This window comes from Notolepis coatsorum (assembly GCF_963971535.1).
Source record: "Notolepis coatsorum genome assembly, chromosome: 17".
Classification (NCBI taxonomy): domain Eukaryota; kingdom Metazoa; phylum Chordata; class Actinopteri; order Aulopiformes; family Paralepididae; genus Notolepis; species Notolepis coatsorum.
Genome location: NC_140181.1, coordinates 13,390,327 through 13,407,238, shown reverse-complemented (window position 1 = coordinate 13,407,238; position 16,912 = coordinate 13,390,327). Strand labels below are relative to the sequence as shown.

General features: G+C 47.0%; 1 protein-coding gene across 2 annotated transcripts in view; it reads right to left on the bottom strand.

Moving 5' to 3' along the window:
- Positions 1–16,912, bottom strand: part of flna (filamin A, alpha (actin binding protein 280)) — a 161,371-nt gene that overhangs the window by 11,456 nt on the left and 133,003 nt on the right. For both annotated transcript variants that reach the window (XM_084332810.1, XM_084332809.1), the window contains 8 exons: positions 16,701–16,874; positions 14,461–14,622; positions 13,546–13,749; positions 11,842–11,994; positions 11,066–11,188; positions 5,420–5,686; positions 2,045–2,182; positions 708–823 (listed from right to left, as the gene is read on the bottom strand). In XM_084332810.1, coding sequence (XP_084188936.1) covers positions 708–823; positions 2,045–2,182; positions 5,420–5,686; positions 11,066–11,188; positions 11,842–11,994; positions 13,546–13,749; positions 14,461–14,622; positions 16,701–16,874 — 1,337 coding nt within the window. The remainder of the gene's footprint in view (positions 1–707; positions 824–2,044; positions 2,183–5,419; positions 5,687–11,065; positions 11,189–11,841; positions 11,995–13,545; positions 13,750–14,460; positions 14,623–16,700; positions 16,875–16,912) is intronic.

Sequence of the window (16,912 nt, the reverse complement as noted above, 5' to 3'; positions counted from 1 at the left end):
GCAGTAACTATACTGCCCTGTAGAAGCTAACCACAGTAACTACACTGCCCTGCAGAAGCTAACCACAGTAACTATACTGCCCTGTAGAAGCTAACCACAGTAACTATACTGTCCTGTAGAAGCTAACCACAGTAACTATACTGTCCTGCAGAAGCTAACCGCAGTAACTATACTGTCCTGTAGAAGCTAACAGCAGTAACTATACTGTCCTGTAGAAGCTAACCACAGTAACTATACTGCCCTGCAGAAGCTAACCACAGTAACTACGCAAAACAATGAAACGTCGACTATCCAGTGATCTTGTATAGTTACTGAAATTCTTTATACCCTTTATCTCTAAAAAACAGAGCAAGATTGAACTCTGAACCTTTGTCACAAGATGAAACGGATAAATGTAACATTTTGGAGAATCTTTTAGTCGCCGAGGTTAGCTTCTGCAGACGCAGTATAGCATATATATACCTGAGGTGTTCCTAAAACGCGTATTTTCTTAAAGAAAAAAAAACTCATTTTATTCTCAGGTTCATTAAAACCTTCATCCTCGTCTCAAGGATCCAGAGGCTCATCCACTTCATTCTTTTATATATCTCCCCCCTCTACGAGCGTAACGGCTGCGGTAGCGATCACCGGCTGCTGCATTGCATTGTGGGAGGCGGCGCGGCCCGGCGCGGTGCGGACAGGTGTGTGTGTGTGTCTCAGAGCCTCACCTGAAGACTGGCAACAGTGAGGCGGCGGGCGTCGTCCGAGGGCGAGGCCACGGGCACCACGAAGGGGCTGTCGGGGATGTGCTCGTCGTTGAAGCGAATCGACACCTCGTAGTCCCCTGCAAAGGAAGAGGTCAGGGGTCAGGGAGACGCATGAGGTCAGGGGTCAGGGACACGCATGAGGTCAGGGGTCAGGGACACGCATGAGGTCAGGGGTCAGGGAGACGCATGAGGTCAGGGGTCAGGGAGACGCATGAGGTCAGGGGTCAGGGACACGCATGAGGTCAGGGGTCAGGGAGACGCATGAGGTCAGGGGTCAGGGACACGCATGAGGTCAGGGGTCAGGGACACGCATGAGGTCAGGGGTCAGGGAGACGCATGAGGTCAGGGGTCAGGGACACGCATGAGGTCAGGGGTCAGGGACACGCATGAGGTCAGGGGTCAGGGACACGCATGAGGTCAGGGGTCAGGGACACGCATGAGGTCAGGGACGCTTGTATCCTTTCGGCAAGCAACAAGCCCTTCCGCGTTGCTCCGATTGGCCGAGCGTGCGCATGCGCCGCGACAAGCTCCTCATCCAGGCAGGAATACTAAGCTCTGCTTAACGCAATTTATACAAATGGAAGTATTGATTTCGCCGTAACGAATCATTAAAAAAAATATACCGTGAATGAACGGTGGGGCTAATCGAAAGGACTGGGGACGGACAAGTTAAACTAACCTAAAGTTAGTTGTTCACCAACAATCTACAGACACAAACAAACACAGAACCGGACTGTTATATTAAATGAATCGATTGCCGTTTAATTTGTCCTTGTCCAGTCCTTTCGATTAGCCCCACCGTTCATTGTAAACAATGATGCATGTAGTCACTGTGTGTTGTTGTAGCCACCGGTTAATTCGCGATTTTTTTATTAGTTTGTCATGACAAACCAATTACATAATCCAACACATGTGTAAAGAAACAACATATTCCGGTTAACGGTATCTTTTTTTTAAATGATTCGTTACGGCGAAATCAATACTTCCATGTGTATAAATTGCGTTAAGCGGAACCGAGTATTCCTGCCTGGCTGAAGGGCTTGTCGCGGCTCATGCGCGCGCGCGACCAATCAGAGCGCAAAACGGGAACGCGGAAAAACACAACTGCGTTGCGGAAAGCATACACGCGTCAGGGACACGCATGAGGTCAGGGGTCAGGGACACCATGTGACTCTCCTACAGTCATCGCCCACATGTTCCCCAAATGCGCACCGACTGCAGACGACACGAAGGAGCGATAAGAACGAGAATGGGTACAGAGGCGAGCGGCGGGCGGCGTCCTCTCGATGTGTCCTCACCGGGCTCCTGCACGATGTAGGACACGCCGCTGGAGCCGTCCTTGCGGTCCTCGAAGGCGATCTCCGCCTTGCTGGGCCCCTCCACGGCGATGCTGAGGCCCCCGGCCCCCGCCTCCCGGGTCCAGATGCTGAACTCCGCTGCACAGGAAACAGGGCTTTAGTCAATCGTATATAATCAATATCATATCATCAATCAATCAATTTACTCATGATAGCGAATCACGTTTGGCTATGAGTAAAACCAAAATCACATGTTGTTTACATGGGAGGGGTCTTCGGTCGGTATTCATGCCCATCCCCCCCCCCCCACACACACACACACACACACGTCTAAACCCCTGAAACACACACACACACACACACACACACACACAGGTCTAAACCCCTGAAACACACACACACACACACACACACACACACACAGGTCTAACCCCTGGAACACACACACACACACACACACACACACACACAGGTCTAACCCCTGGAACACACACACACACACAGGTCTAACCCCTGGAACACACATACACACACACACACACAGGTCTAACCCCTGGAACACACACACACACACACACACACACGTCTAACCCCTGGAACACACACATACACACACACACACACAGGTCTAACCCCTGGAACACACACACACACACACACACAGGTCTAACCCCTGGAACACACACACACACACACGTCTAACCCCTGGAACACACACATACACACACACACACACAGGTCTAACCCCTGGAACACACACACACACACACACACACACACACACGTCTAACCCCTGGAACACACACACACACACACACACACACACAGGTCTAACCCCTGGAACACACACACACACACACACAGGTCTAACCCCTGGAACACACACACACACACACACGTCTAACCCCTGGAACACACACACACACACACACAGGTCTAACCCCTGGAACACACACACACACACACACACGTCTAACCCCTGGAACACACACACACACACACACACGTCTGAACCCCTGGAACACACACACACACACACACACACGTCTAACCCCTGGAACACACACACACACACACACACACACACACGTCTGAACCCCTGGAACACACACACACACACACACACACACACACACACACGTCTAACCCCTGGAACACACACACACACACACACACACGTCTAACCCCTGGAACACACACACACACACACACACACACACGTCTAACCCCTGGAACACACACACACACACACACACACACGTCTAACCCCTGGAACACACACACACACACACACACACACACACGTCTAACCCCTGGAACACACACACACACACACACACGTCTAACCCCTGGAACACACACACACACACACACACACACACACACGTCTAACCCCTGGAACACACACACACACACACACACACACGTCTGAACCCCTGGAACACACACACACACACACACACACACAGGTCTAACCCCTGGAACACACACACACACACACACACACACACACACAGGTCTAACCCCTGGAACACACACACACACACACACACAGGTCTAACCCCTGGAACACACACACACACACACACACACACACACACACACACAGGTCTAACCCCTGGAACACACACACACACACGTCTGAACCCCTGAAACACACACACACACACGTCTAACCCCTGGAACACACACACACACACACACACACACACGTCTGAACCCCTGGAACACACACACACACACACGTCTAACCCCTGGAACACACACACACACACACACACGTCTAACCCCTGGAACACACACACACACACACACACACGTCTAAACCCCTGAAACACACACACACACACACACACACACACACACACAGGTCTAAACCCCTGAAACACACACACACACACACACACACACACACAGGTCTAACCCCTGGAACACACACACACACACACACACACACACACAGGTCTAACCCCTGGAACACACACACACACACACAGGTCTAACCCCTGGAACACACATACACACACACACACACAGGTCTAACCCCTGGAACACACACACACACACACACACACACGTCTAACCCCTGGAACACACACATACACACACACACAGGTCTAACCCCTGGAACACACACACACACACACACACACACACGTCTAACCCCTGGAACACACACATACACACACACACACACAGGTCTAACCCCTGGAACACACACACACACACACACGTCTAACCCCTGGAACACACACACACACACACACACACACACAGGTCTAACCCCTGGAACACACACACACACACACACAGGTCTAACCCCTGGAACACACACACACACACACACGTCTAACCCCTGGAACACACACACACACACACACAGGTCTAACCCCTGGAACACACACACACACACACACACGTCTAACCCCTGGAACACACACACACACACACACACACACACACGTCTGAACCCCTGGAACACACACACACACACACACACACGTCTAACCCCTGGAACACACACACACACACACACACACGTCTGAACCCCTGGAACACACACACACACACACACACACACACACACGTCTAACCCCTGGAACACACACACACACACACACACACGTCTAACCCCTGGAACACACACACACACACACACACACACACGTCTAACCCCTGGAACACACACACACACACACACACACGTCTAACCCCTGGAACACACACACACACACACACACACGTCTGAACCCCTGGAACACACACACACACACACACACACGTCTGAACCCCTGGAACACACACACACACACACACACACACAGGTCTAACCCCTGGAACACACACACACACACACACACACACACACACAGGTCTAACCCCTGGAACACACACACACACACAGGTCTAACCCCTGGAACACACACACACACACACACACACACACACACACACACACACACAGGTCTAACCCCTGGAACACACACACACACACGTCTAACCCCTGAAACACACACACACACACACGTCTGAACCCCTGAAACACACACACACACGTCTAACCCCTGGAACACACACACACACACACACACACACACGTCTGAACCCCTGGAACACACACACACACACACGTCTAACCCCTGGAACACACACACACACACACACACACGTCTAACCCCTGGAACACACACACACACACACACACACGTCTAACCCCTGGAACACACACACACACACACACACGTCTAACCCCTGGAACACACACACACACACACACACACGTCTAACCCCTGGAACACACACACACACACACACAGGTCTAACCCCTGGAACACACACACACACACACACACAGGTCTAACCCCTGGAACACACCTGGCACCCCCGCCTCGGCCCTCTCCAGGCCGGGTCCGCCGGCGCGGACCTTGTGCGACCCCCCCTCCCCCAGCGGGCCCACGGTGAACTGGAAGGGGCTGCCGGGCACGTGCACGCCGCTGTACTTCACGCACACGGTGTGCGTGCCCGTCTCCGTGGGCACGAAGCGGATGCAGTAGGTGTTGTTCTCGCCCTCCATGATGTCCGCCTTGTGCACCTGACCGGAGGGGCTGGTCACCTGGGCCGTCATGTCCGCTATGCTGATCTCTGAGAGAGGGGGGGGGGGGGGGGGGGCGGGGCGGGGAGAGGAGCGCTCGTTACTTAGGCCTAACAAAAATAATAGTTGGTTTCAGGTTGGTTGTCAGTTTGGCCATGGGTAGGTAGGGAATTTATTTTTATTTTTTTTTATTTTATTCTTTCCCACGGCGACTATGGATAGGGAATTTCTTTATTTAATTAACCCTTTCACTGCCACACGACAGAAGGTTAGCCCTTTACTATCACACAACCGACGGCGATGCTCCATCATTAGCATCATTAGCTCCGCGGATGCGGAGCTAATGATGCTAATGATGGAGCATCGCCGTCGGTTGTGTGATAGTAAAGGGCTAACCTTCTGTATTGTCACAGTGAAAGGGTTAACCGGCTGTCGTGTGGCAGTGAAAGGGTTAAAATGTTCACAACAACATGGATGCATGTACTCTGCCAGCATGTTTAATATCCATAATACTAAATGTTTGACTAAGATTTCTATGAAACTTTATTCTAAAAAAAAAAAAAAAAAAACGGATTTTTTTTTTTTTTAATATATAATTTTTTTTAAAACTCATAAAATATATTGGGTCGCACCTAAATCGGCAGGGTCGGTCGGCAACCTGAAACCAACCATTATTTTTGTTAGGCCTTACATACTAGGAGCACGCGTTACATACTACATACTAGGAGCACGCGTTACATGCTACATACTAGGAGCACGCGTTACATGCTACATACTAGGAGCACGCGTTACATACTACATACTAGGAGCACGCGTTACATACTACATACTAGGAGCACGCGTTACATACTACATACTAGGAGCACGCGTTACATACTACATACTAGGAGCACGCGTTACATACTACATACTAGGAGCACGCGTTACATACTACATACTAGGAGCACGCGTTACATACTACATACTAGGAGCACGCATTACATACTACATACTAGGAGCACGCGTTACATACTACATACTAGGAGCACGCGTTACATACTACATACTAGGAGCACGCGTTACATACTACATACTAGGAGCGCTCGTTACATACTACATACTAGGAGCACGCGTTACATACTAGGAGCACGCATTACATACTACATACTAGGAGCACGCGTTACATACTACATACTAGGAGCACGCGTTACTTACATACTAGGAGCACGCGTTACATACTACATACTAGGAGCGCTCGTTACTTACATACTAGGAGCACGCGTTACATACTACATACTAGGAGCGCTCGTTACATACTACATACTAGGAGCGCTCGTTACTTACATACTAGGAGCACGCGTTACATACTAGGAGCACGCGTTACATACTACATACTAGGAGCACGCATTACATACTACATACTAGGAGCACGCATTACATACTACATACTAGGAGCACGCATTACTTACTACATACTAGGAGCACGCATTACATACTACATACTAGGAGCACGCGTTACATACTACATACTAGGAGCACGCATTACATACTACATACTAGGAGCACGCGTTACATACTACATACTAGGAGCACGCATTACTTACTACATACTAGGAGCACGCATTACTTACTACATACTAGGAGCACGCGTTACATACTACATACTAGGAGCACGCGTTACATACTACATACTAGGAGCACGCGTTACATACTACATACTAGGAGCACGCGTTACATACTACATACTAGGAGCACGCGTTACATACTACATACTAGGAGCACGCGTTACATACTACATACTAGGAGCACGCGTTACATACTACATACTAGGAGCACGCGTTACATACTACATACTAGGAGCACGCGTTACATACTACATACTAGGAGCACGCGTTACATACTACATACTAGGAGCACGCATTACATACTACATACTAGGAGCACGCGTTACATACTACATACTAGGAGCACGCGTTACATACTACATACTAGGAGCACGCGCTACATACTACATACTAGGAGCACGCGTTACATACTACATACTAGGAGCACGCATTACATACTAGGAGCACGCATTACATACTACATACTAGGAGCACGCGTTACATACTACATACTAGGAGCACGCGTTACATACTACATACTAGGAGCACGCATTACATACTACATACTAGGAGCACGCGTTACATACTACATACTAGGATCACGCATTACATACTACATACTAGGAGCACGCATTACATACTACATACTAGGAGCACGCGTTACATACTACATACTAGGAGCACGCGTTACATACTACATACTAGGAGCACGCGTTACATACTACATACTAGGAGCACGCGTTACATACTACATACTAGGAGCACGCATTACATACTACATACTAGGAGCACGCATTACATACTACATACTAGGATCACGCATTACTTACTACATACTAGGAGCACGCGTTACATACTAGGAGCACGCATTACATACTACATACTAGGAGCACGCGTTACATGCTACATACTAGGAGCACGCGTTACATACTACATACTAGGAGCACGCATTACATACTACATACTAGGAGCACGCATTACATACTACATACTAGGAGCACGCATTACATACTACATACTAGGAGCACGCATTACTTACTACATACTAGGAGCACGCGTTACATACTACATACTAGGAGCACGCGTTACATACTACATACTAGGAGCACGCGTTACATACTACATACTAGGAGCACGCGTTACATACTACATACTAGGAGCACGCGCTACATACTACATACTAGGAGCACGCGTTACATACTACATACTAGGAGCACGCATTACATACTACATACTAGGAGCACGCATTACATACTACATACTAGGATCACGCATTACTTACTACATACTAGGAGCACGCGTTACATACTAGGAGCACGCATTACATACTACATACTAGGAGCACGCGTTACATGCTACATACTAGGAGCACGCGTTACATACTACATACTAGGAGCACGCATTACATACTACATACTAGGAGCACGCATTACATACTACATACTAGGAGCACGCATTACATACTACATACTAGGAGCACGCATTACTTACTACATACTAGGAGCACGCGTTACATACTACATACTAGGAGCACGCGTTACATACTACATACTAGGAGCACGCGTTACATACTACATACTAGGAGCACGCGTTACATACTACATTAATGAATGAATGAATGAAAGTTAATTTTTTGACATGTATTCTCTAGGGCTGACCCCCATTAGTCGACTAACCGGTCGAAAGGAGCCGTAGTCGACTGCCAACCTCTTAGTCGAATACAACAACAAACAAAAAAAAATTACGTTTTTTATTTTTCCAAAAGAAAAAAAAGAGGCCTAGAAGCGTGGCTAGCGCTAATAGCACGCATACCAGAGGCTAACTGCCTAAGAAAACAGGCACAGAGGCACTGAAAGAGGATTTCACCATCTAATGAACACACTAGACTAGACACATATCAAGATGTATCCATCAGTGGACCAATTGCATGCATTTGCACAGAGGACAAGAAGCCTTCCGTCGACTCCTTCAGACATTAAGCACCCCCCACAGCCCAAATGGAATAAAAAAAAATTATATATATATATATATATATATATTATACTATTTGTTTTTAGTCAACTATCCAAATCCTTAGTCGGGGACAGCCCTAGTATTCTCCATATTCCTCCAAACAAATCACGGTATCTAGCTCCGTCAAACATAACAATCAACAACAAAATTTATAAAAAAAAAAAAAAAAAAAAAAAAAAAAAGGAATTATAAACAAAAAGTCAAGAGCAATGTATTTAGTTAGCAGACATGTCCAAAAAAGGAGTAGAGGGAAGCTAAGCTTATTGATCCCTACCCCCTTACATTTACATTTGTTCTTCCATTAATTTGACTAGATATAACATAATTTAGTATAATACAATATAGAATATACTTTTACTTATAGTACGAAAAGAAAAGAAACTTGATTCACTTGACAGCAGTGAATACAGTACAGCACTACATAACTTTGTTTATCCTCATTACTCATTTCTGTATTTCTCTAATGTGTATTACATACTAGGAGCGCTCAGTACATATTAGAAGCCCTCATTACATACTAGGAGCGCTCAGTACATATTAGAAGCCCTCATTACATACTAGGAGCCCTCATTACATACTAGGAGCCCTCATTACATACTAGGAGCTCTCATTACATACTAGGAGCTCTCATTACATACTAGGAGCCCTCATTACATACTAGGAGCCCTCATTACATACTAGGAGCTCTCATTACATACTAGGAGCTCTCATTACATACTAGGAGCCATCATTACATACTAGGAGCCCTCATTACATACTAGGAGCCCTCATTACATACTAGGAGCCCTCATTACATACTAGGAGCGCTCATTACATACTAGGAGCCCTCATTACATACTAGGAGCGCTCATTACATACTAGGAGCCCTCATTACATACTAGGAGCTCTCATTACATACTAGGAGCTCTCATTACATACTAGGAGCCATCATTACATACTAGGAGCCCTCATTACATACTAGGAGCGCTCATTACATACTAGGAGCCCTCATTACATACTAGGAGCGCTCATTACATACTAGGAGCGCACCAGGCTAGCGGTCTGACACCAGGCTAACGGTCTGACACCAGGCTAACGGTCTGACACCAGGCTAACGGTCTGACACCAAGCTAACGGTCTGACACCAGGCTAACGGTCTGACACCAGGCTAACGGTCTGACACCAGGCTAACGGTCTGACACCAGGCTAACGGTCTGACACCAGGCTAACGGTCTGACAGCAGGCTAGCGGTCTGACACCAGGCTAACGGTCTGACACCAAGCTAACGGTCTGACACCAGGCTAACGGTCTGACACCAGGCTAGCGGTCTGACACCAGGCTAACGGTCTGACACCAGGCTAACGGTCTGATAGCAGGCTAACGGTCTGACACCAGGCTAACGGTCTGACACCAGGCTAACGGTCTGACACCAGGCTAACGGTCTGACACCAGGCTAACGGTCTGACACCAGGCTAACGGTCTGACACCAGGCTAACGGTCTGACACCAGGCTAACGGTCTGACACCAGGCTAACGGTCTGACACCAGGCTAACAGTCTGATAGCAGCCTAACGGTCTGACACCAGGCTAACGGTCTGACACCAGGCTAACGGTCTGACACCAGGCTAACGGTCTGACACCAGGCTAACGGTCTGACACCAGGCTAACGGTCTGACACCAGGCTAACGGTCTGACACCAGGCTAACGGTCTGACACCAGGCTAACGGTCTGACACCAGGCTAACGGTCTGACACCAGGCTAACGGTCTGACACCAGGCTAACGGTCTGACACCAGGCTAACGGTCTGACACCAGGCTAACGGTCTGACACCAGGCTAACGGTCTGGACTGCTCACCTGGGATCTTGAGGCTGAGGTCACACTGGCTGCCCACGTTGGCGACGGACGCCGCCCTCTTCTTCCTGGTGATGCTCTCCTTCATCCTGCCCTCGCCGGTCACCTTCACCGTGAAGGCACTCCCTACACACACACAGGACGGTAGAATTATTAAGAGGCTAAATAATTGCGTCACAGATCATGGAATTTCCCGATTTATATCCAGTCTAATCACCTGTACATTGTATATTGTTTACTGCACTTTACAGTTAAATTTGCTCACCAAACTTCTTCGTTGTACTGCAACGTTACTTGTATATACCATTTATTTTACCGTATATATATATATATATATATAATCCGTCTGTACATACCTGCATGTAATCCTTTTTACATATCTGTAGATACTATATCTGTACATGTCCCTTACCTACTCTTACTAGTTACACTGCTGGCCAGTATGACTTACTACCAGTGTCTTTACACCTGCATCACTGTACATATTAATACTACAACTCTGTACATACATCTGATTAGCACCATTACTCCGTATAATAATTTATATATTTTATATCCAGTTTAATATCCTGTACATTGTATATTAATGTTGCACTTTACTGTTACATTTGCACTCTGGTTGGACGCCAAATCTCTTTTAGTTGTACTGTACTTGTAGTTGTATAATTGCTGGCCATATAAGAACTGCTCAATACTGTGGATGCTGTGGGAGACCTAGCATGGTCCGCCCCCCCCCCCACCCCGTCCCCCACCCCCACAGTTGGTTTTAAAGGAAGCACCTGGCACGTGTTGATCTGCAAACTTGATGTGGATGATGTAGTTCCCCGGCTCGGTGGGGCAGTATGTGATCTTGCAGGTCCCGTCCTCCTGGTCCTCCGTGTTGATGTCCACCTTGCTGGGCCCCTCGATGGACAGACTGAGGCCGCCGTAGCCTGAGCAGAGGAGACACTTCCTGCTTAAAACAGCCTGAGCAGAGGAGACACTTCCTGCTTAAAACAGCCTGAGCAGAGGAGACACTTCCTGCTTAAAACAGCCTGAGCAGAGGAGACACTTCCTGCTTAAAACAGCCTGAGCAGAGGAGACACTTCCTGCTTAAAACAGCCTGAGCAGAGGAGACACTTCCTGCTTAAAACAGCCTGAGCAGAGGAGACACTTCCTGCTTAAAACAACCTGAGCAGAGGAGACACTTCCTGCTTAAAACAGCCTGAGGAGAGGAGACACTTCCTGCTTAAAACAGCCTGAGCAGAGGAGACACTTCCTGCTTAAAACAAAATGGACTCCGATGTCCAGTACAAATGGAAGCCGACCAATCAAGATGCAGCAAATTAGCATATTATCCTGACGCTCTGATGAGGCTCCAGCTGAACTACAGAAGCCTGTTTGTTTTAAATAGCCCCACATTTAAATACCGGAATAAAACATTTAAATACCGGAATAAACCATTTAAATACCGGATTAAAATATTTAAATACCGGATTAAAACATTTAAACACCTGAATAAAACATTTAAATACCGGATTAAAACATTTAAATACCGGAATAAAACATTTAAATACCGGAATAAAACATTTAAATACCGGAATAAAACATTTAAATACCGGAATAAAACATTTAAATACCGGATTAAAACATTTAAATACCGGAATAAAACATTTAAATACCAGAATAAAACATTTAAATACCAGAATAAAACATTTAAATGTTTGGAAATACTACTTCTGGACTACTAACTACTACAGAAAAACACGAGTAACACGTTTTTCTACAACTCAAGTTCAGACCTATGTTACTCTATTTCATTAACAGTAGCACTAAAAGTGATCTTTCTCCAAACTTTTTTGGCCATGCACCCCCTGTCACCTCCCGACCTAGCTGACGCACCCCCCAATGGGTTTCTGTTAGAAAAAAATTGTTGCTGGTCTCCGGCGTGCACAGATTAAATTTTTTATTTTATCTCTTCCCACGGCGACTATGGATAGGGAATTTCTTTATTTAATTCAAATGTTCACGACAATACTCTGCCAGCATGTTTAATATCCATAATACTAAAGGTTTGACAAAGATTTGTATGAATTTTTTTTTCTTCTTTTTTACCACCATTAGCCTTTTCATGTCACGCACCACCTAGAGGGCGCTCGCGCACCACAGTTTGGGAACCACTGCTCTAGCAGTAGCACTAAAAGTGATCGTTCTCTAGCAGTAGCTCTAAAAGTGACCGTTCTCTATTGTATCAGAAACGTCAGATGGTCATCTTTCAAAAGAGACCAGGCTCATGCACGTCCTATAAGTATAAAGTATAGTATTTCGGTTTGCAAAAAAAGTATGCAGTCCTCAAAAAACGAAAACTAAAATGGCCACTTTTCTGCCCGCTTGTTAAGAGGTTAACACCCCTCAGATACCCTGGTGTAATGTGTGGATACCCCTGGGATGGTGTGTGTCCCCCCCCCTCGGCTGCCCCCCCCCCCCCCAGTCCTCCTCCTCACCTGCGTCGCGCGTGTCGATGATGAACTCCGCGGCCTCGAAGGTGCGCGCCTCGCTCAGACCCTGACCACTCACGCGCACACGGCTGGCGTCGCCGATCTCCGATTGGCTGATCATCACCTTGATGGGGCTGCTGGGGATGTGGCGGCCGTTCTTCTTGATGTTCACCAGGTGCTCCCCGATCTCCTTGGGCACGAACGAGATGCCTGGCACACACGGCGGGGAGGGAAGGGTTAAACACAAAGCCCAGTATTGGAAAGGTTTTACCGTCGTTAAGAATTCTCTCTCCGTCACATTTAAATAAAGGTTAGATAAAGGCTAAATAAAGGTTAAAATAAAAGGTTAAATAAAAGTTAAATAAGGATTAAATAAAAGGTTAAATAAAGGCTAAATAAAAGTTAAATAAGGATTAAATAAAAGTTAAATAAGGGCTAAATAAAAGGTTAAATAAAGGCTAAATAAGGCTAAATAAGGGCTAAATAAAGGTTAAAATAAAAGGTTAAATAAAAGTTAAATAAGGATTAAATAAAAGGTTAAATAAAGGTTAAATAAGGGCTAAATAAAAGTTAAATAAGGATTAAATAAAAGTTAAATAAGGGCTAAATAAAAGGTTAAATAAAGGTTAAATAAGGCTAAATAAAGGTTAAAATAAAAGGTTAAATAAAAGTTAAATAAGGATTAAATAAAAGGTTAAATAAAGGTTAAATAAGGGCTAAATAAAGGTTAAATACGGATTAAATAAAGGTTAAATAAGGGTTCAAGGTTAAATAAAGGTTAAATAAGGTTAAATAAGGGCTAAATAAAGGTTAAATACGGATTAAATAAAGGTTAAATAAGGGTTCAAGGTTAAATAAAGGTTAAATAAGGGCTAAATAAAGGTTAAATACGGATTAAATAAAGGTTAAAGGTTAACTCACCAACGTGTCCGTTGCGCAGCAGCTTCAGGAGGCAGGGCTCCTCTCGTCCAGAGGGCGTGGTCAGGGAGGCGGTCAGCAGACTGAGGTCCAGCTCTCCGATGTCCAATGGGATGTCTGCAGCCGAGCCCACCTTGAGATGAGACATCCTCATCGAGTCGTCGCCTGGAGACAAGAGGGGGGGGGGGGGGTGAGTGGGTTACATTTACATTTAGTCATTTAGCTGACGCTTTTATCCAAAGCGACTTACAAGTTCTGTACGACAAGCCATCAGGAAGAGCACAACTCTATCAGCTGAGTAACAATGTTCATCAAAGTGCTGAGTGCTACAGTGTAGGTTAGTTTATTAGGACAAGTGCATGACAGTATGGTTAGTTAGGGTTAGATTTTTTTTTTTTTTTTTTTTTTAATTCAGATAATGGTTGAAGAAGTGAGTCTTTAGTCGACGGCGAAAGATTGGACGTGTTTCGGCTGTCCTAACTGGGGTGGGTAGTTCATTCCACCATTGTGGGGCAAGGACTGAGAATAGGCGACTTCTCTTTGATGACCCTCCCGGAGCTTGGATAGGAGTAGGTCTGAGGCGGCCAGAAGATGCAGAGCGTAGGGGTCTTGAGGGTGTGTAGTTAGAGACCATTGACCGGAGGTAGGCGGGAGCAGTTCCCTTTGCCGCACGGTATGCTAGGTCAAGGGCCTTGAAGCGGATTCGTGCAGCAATGGGGAGCCAGTGCAGGTCCCTAAGAAGTGGGGTGACATGGGCCGACTTCGGTAGGTTTGAGATCAGGCGGGCCGCTGCGTTCTGAATGAGTTGAAGAGGCTTAGTGGCAGTGGCCGGGAGGCCAGCGAGCAGTGCGTTGCAGTAGTCGAGGCGGGAGATGACTGTTGATTGGACGAGGAGTTGGGTGGCTTCTTTTGTCAGGAAGGGGCGTATCCTTCTGACGTTGCTCTTCTGATGCTGGAGTTACGTGAAAATATGAGATCCAAGGAGTTGCCTGCTTTGTGGGTGGGAGGCATGGCAGTGGGAGTCAGGTCAAATGATTGTAGGAGGGAGACTACTATGACTGACTGAGATGAGTCAGGCAGGTTGAAGTCGCCCAATAGAAGGAGAGGGGTACCATCTTCCGGTAAGGAGCTTAGAAGCATGTCCAGCTCATCTGTGAAGTGATCGAGCGGACCTGGAGGGCGGTAGAGTGTAACAATGGTGAGATTGAAAGGATTAGAGACAGATACTGCATGATATTCAAAAGAGGAGAGTGACAGTGCTGGGAGGGGTGTTACGTTTGTAGTCCATGAAGGAGATGTCATGAGGCCAGTGCCTCCACCCCGCCTGGAAGGTCGAGGTGTGTGAGTGAAGTTATAGTTTGTAGATAATGCTGCAGGTGTTGATGAGTTATTGGGGGTTATCCAGGTCTCAGTTAGAGCCAGGAGCTGCAGATTTTGACTATGGGCGTAGGCAGTAATGAAGTCAGCTTTCTTGACTGCTGATTGACGATTCCATAGGCCTCCCTGTACTGTGACAGGTGTATTAGTGGCTGTAGGAGGGTAGGATAGATTAGCCGGGTTGCTAGCAAACTGCCGTGGGTGGGTTGAGTCTGTTCTGGGGGAGCAGATTGTGGATATGAGACACATTGTGGTGTCAAGAGTGGCAGGGAGGAAGTAGAGAAATAGCAGAGTGGGAGGGAAAGGGAGATTTTTCAGAGTGGAGTGTAAGATAGGATTATGATGTACTTAGCACTGGGTGGATCCCTGGATTCCTCCAGGAAAACTCCTCTTTGTCCCTCTTCGTTTCTCGACGCTTCGCTGACGCTAAGCCAGCAGGCCTTTAAATCCCTATCACTAATTAGTGCTTTCTAACACCTGGCCCTTAATGGGTCACTTAAGGAAACCAAATGGCCGCTCTAAACACGCCCCTTAATCAAGTCAGCTGGTCAAGTCAGCAATCAAGTCTCAGTTTAAAGATATTACTAAATGACTTAAAATGTCTTACCCTGATGCAGTGTAAGTCTCTCAGTGAATGAGCTGTCCTTCCACAACAGAATGTAGTACAGAGTGTTACCAGAGGGTTACCAGTGATCCCATCAGAGAGGGGGCTTCCTGGGGTGTGAGTGAGTGAGTGAGTGAGTGAGTGAGTGAGTGAGTGAGTGAGTGAGTGGGCGTTACCAGTGATCCTATCAGAGAGGGGGCTTCCTGGGGTGTGAGTGAGTGAGTGAGTGAGTGAGTGAGTGAGTGAGTGAGTGAGCGGTTACCAGTGATCCTAGCCGAGAAGGGGCTTCCTGGGATGTGTTTGTCGTTGTATTTGACCAGGATGCTGTAGTCTCCCGGCAGCACCGGCAGGTAGGACACGGTGCAGGTCCCGTCCTGGTTGTCCAGGCAGCTGATGTCTGCCTTGGAGGGGCCCTCGATGGCCAGAGAGAGGCCGCCTGGAAGCAGGAACATGGGGCTTTTTACACTTCCAGCG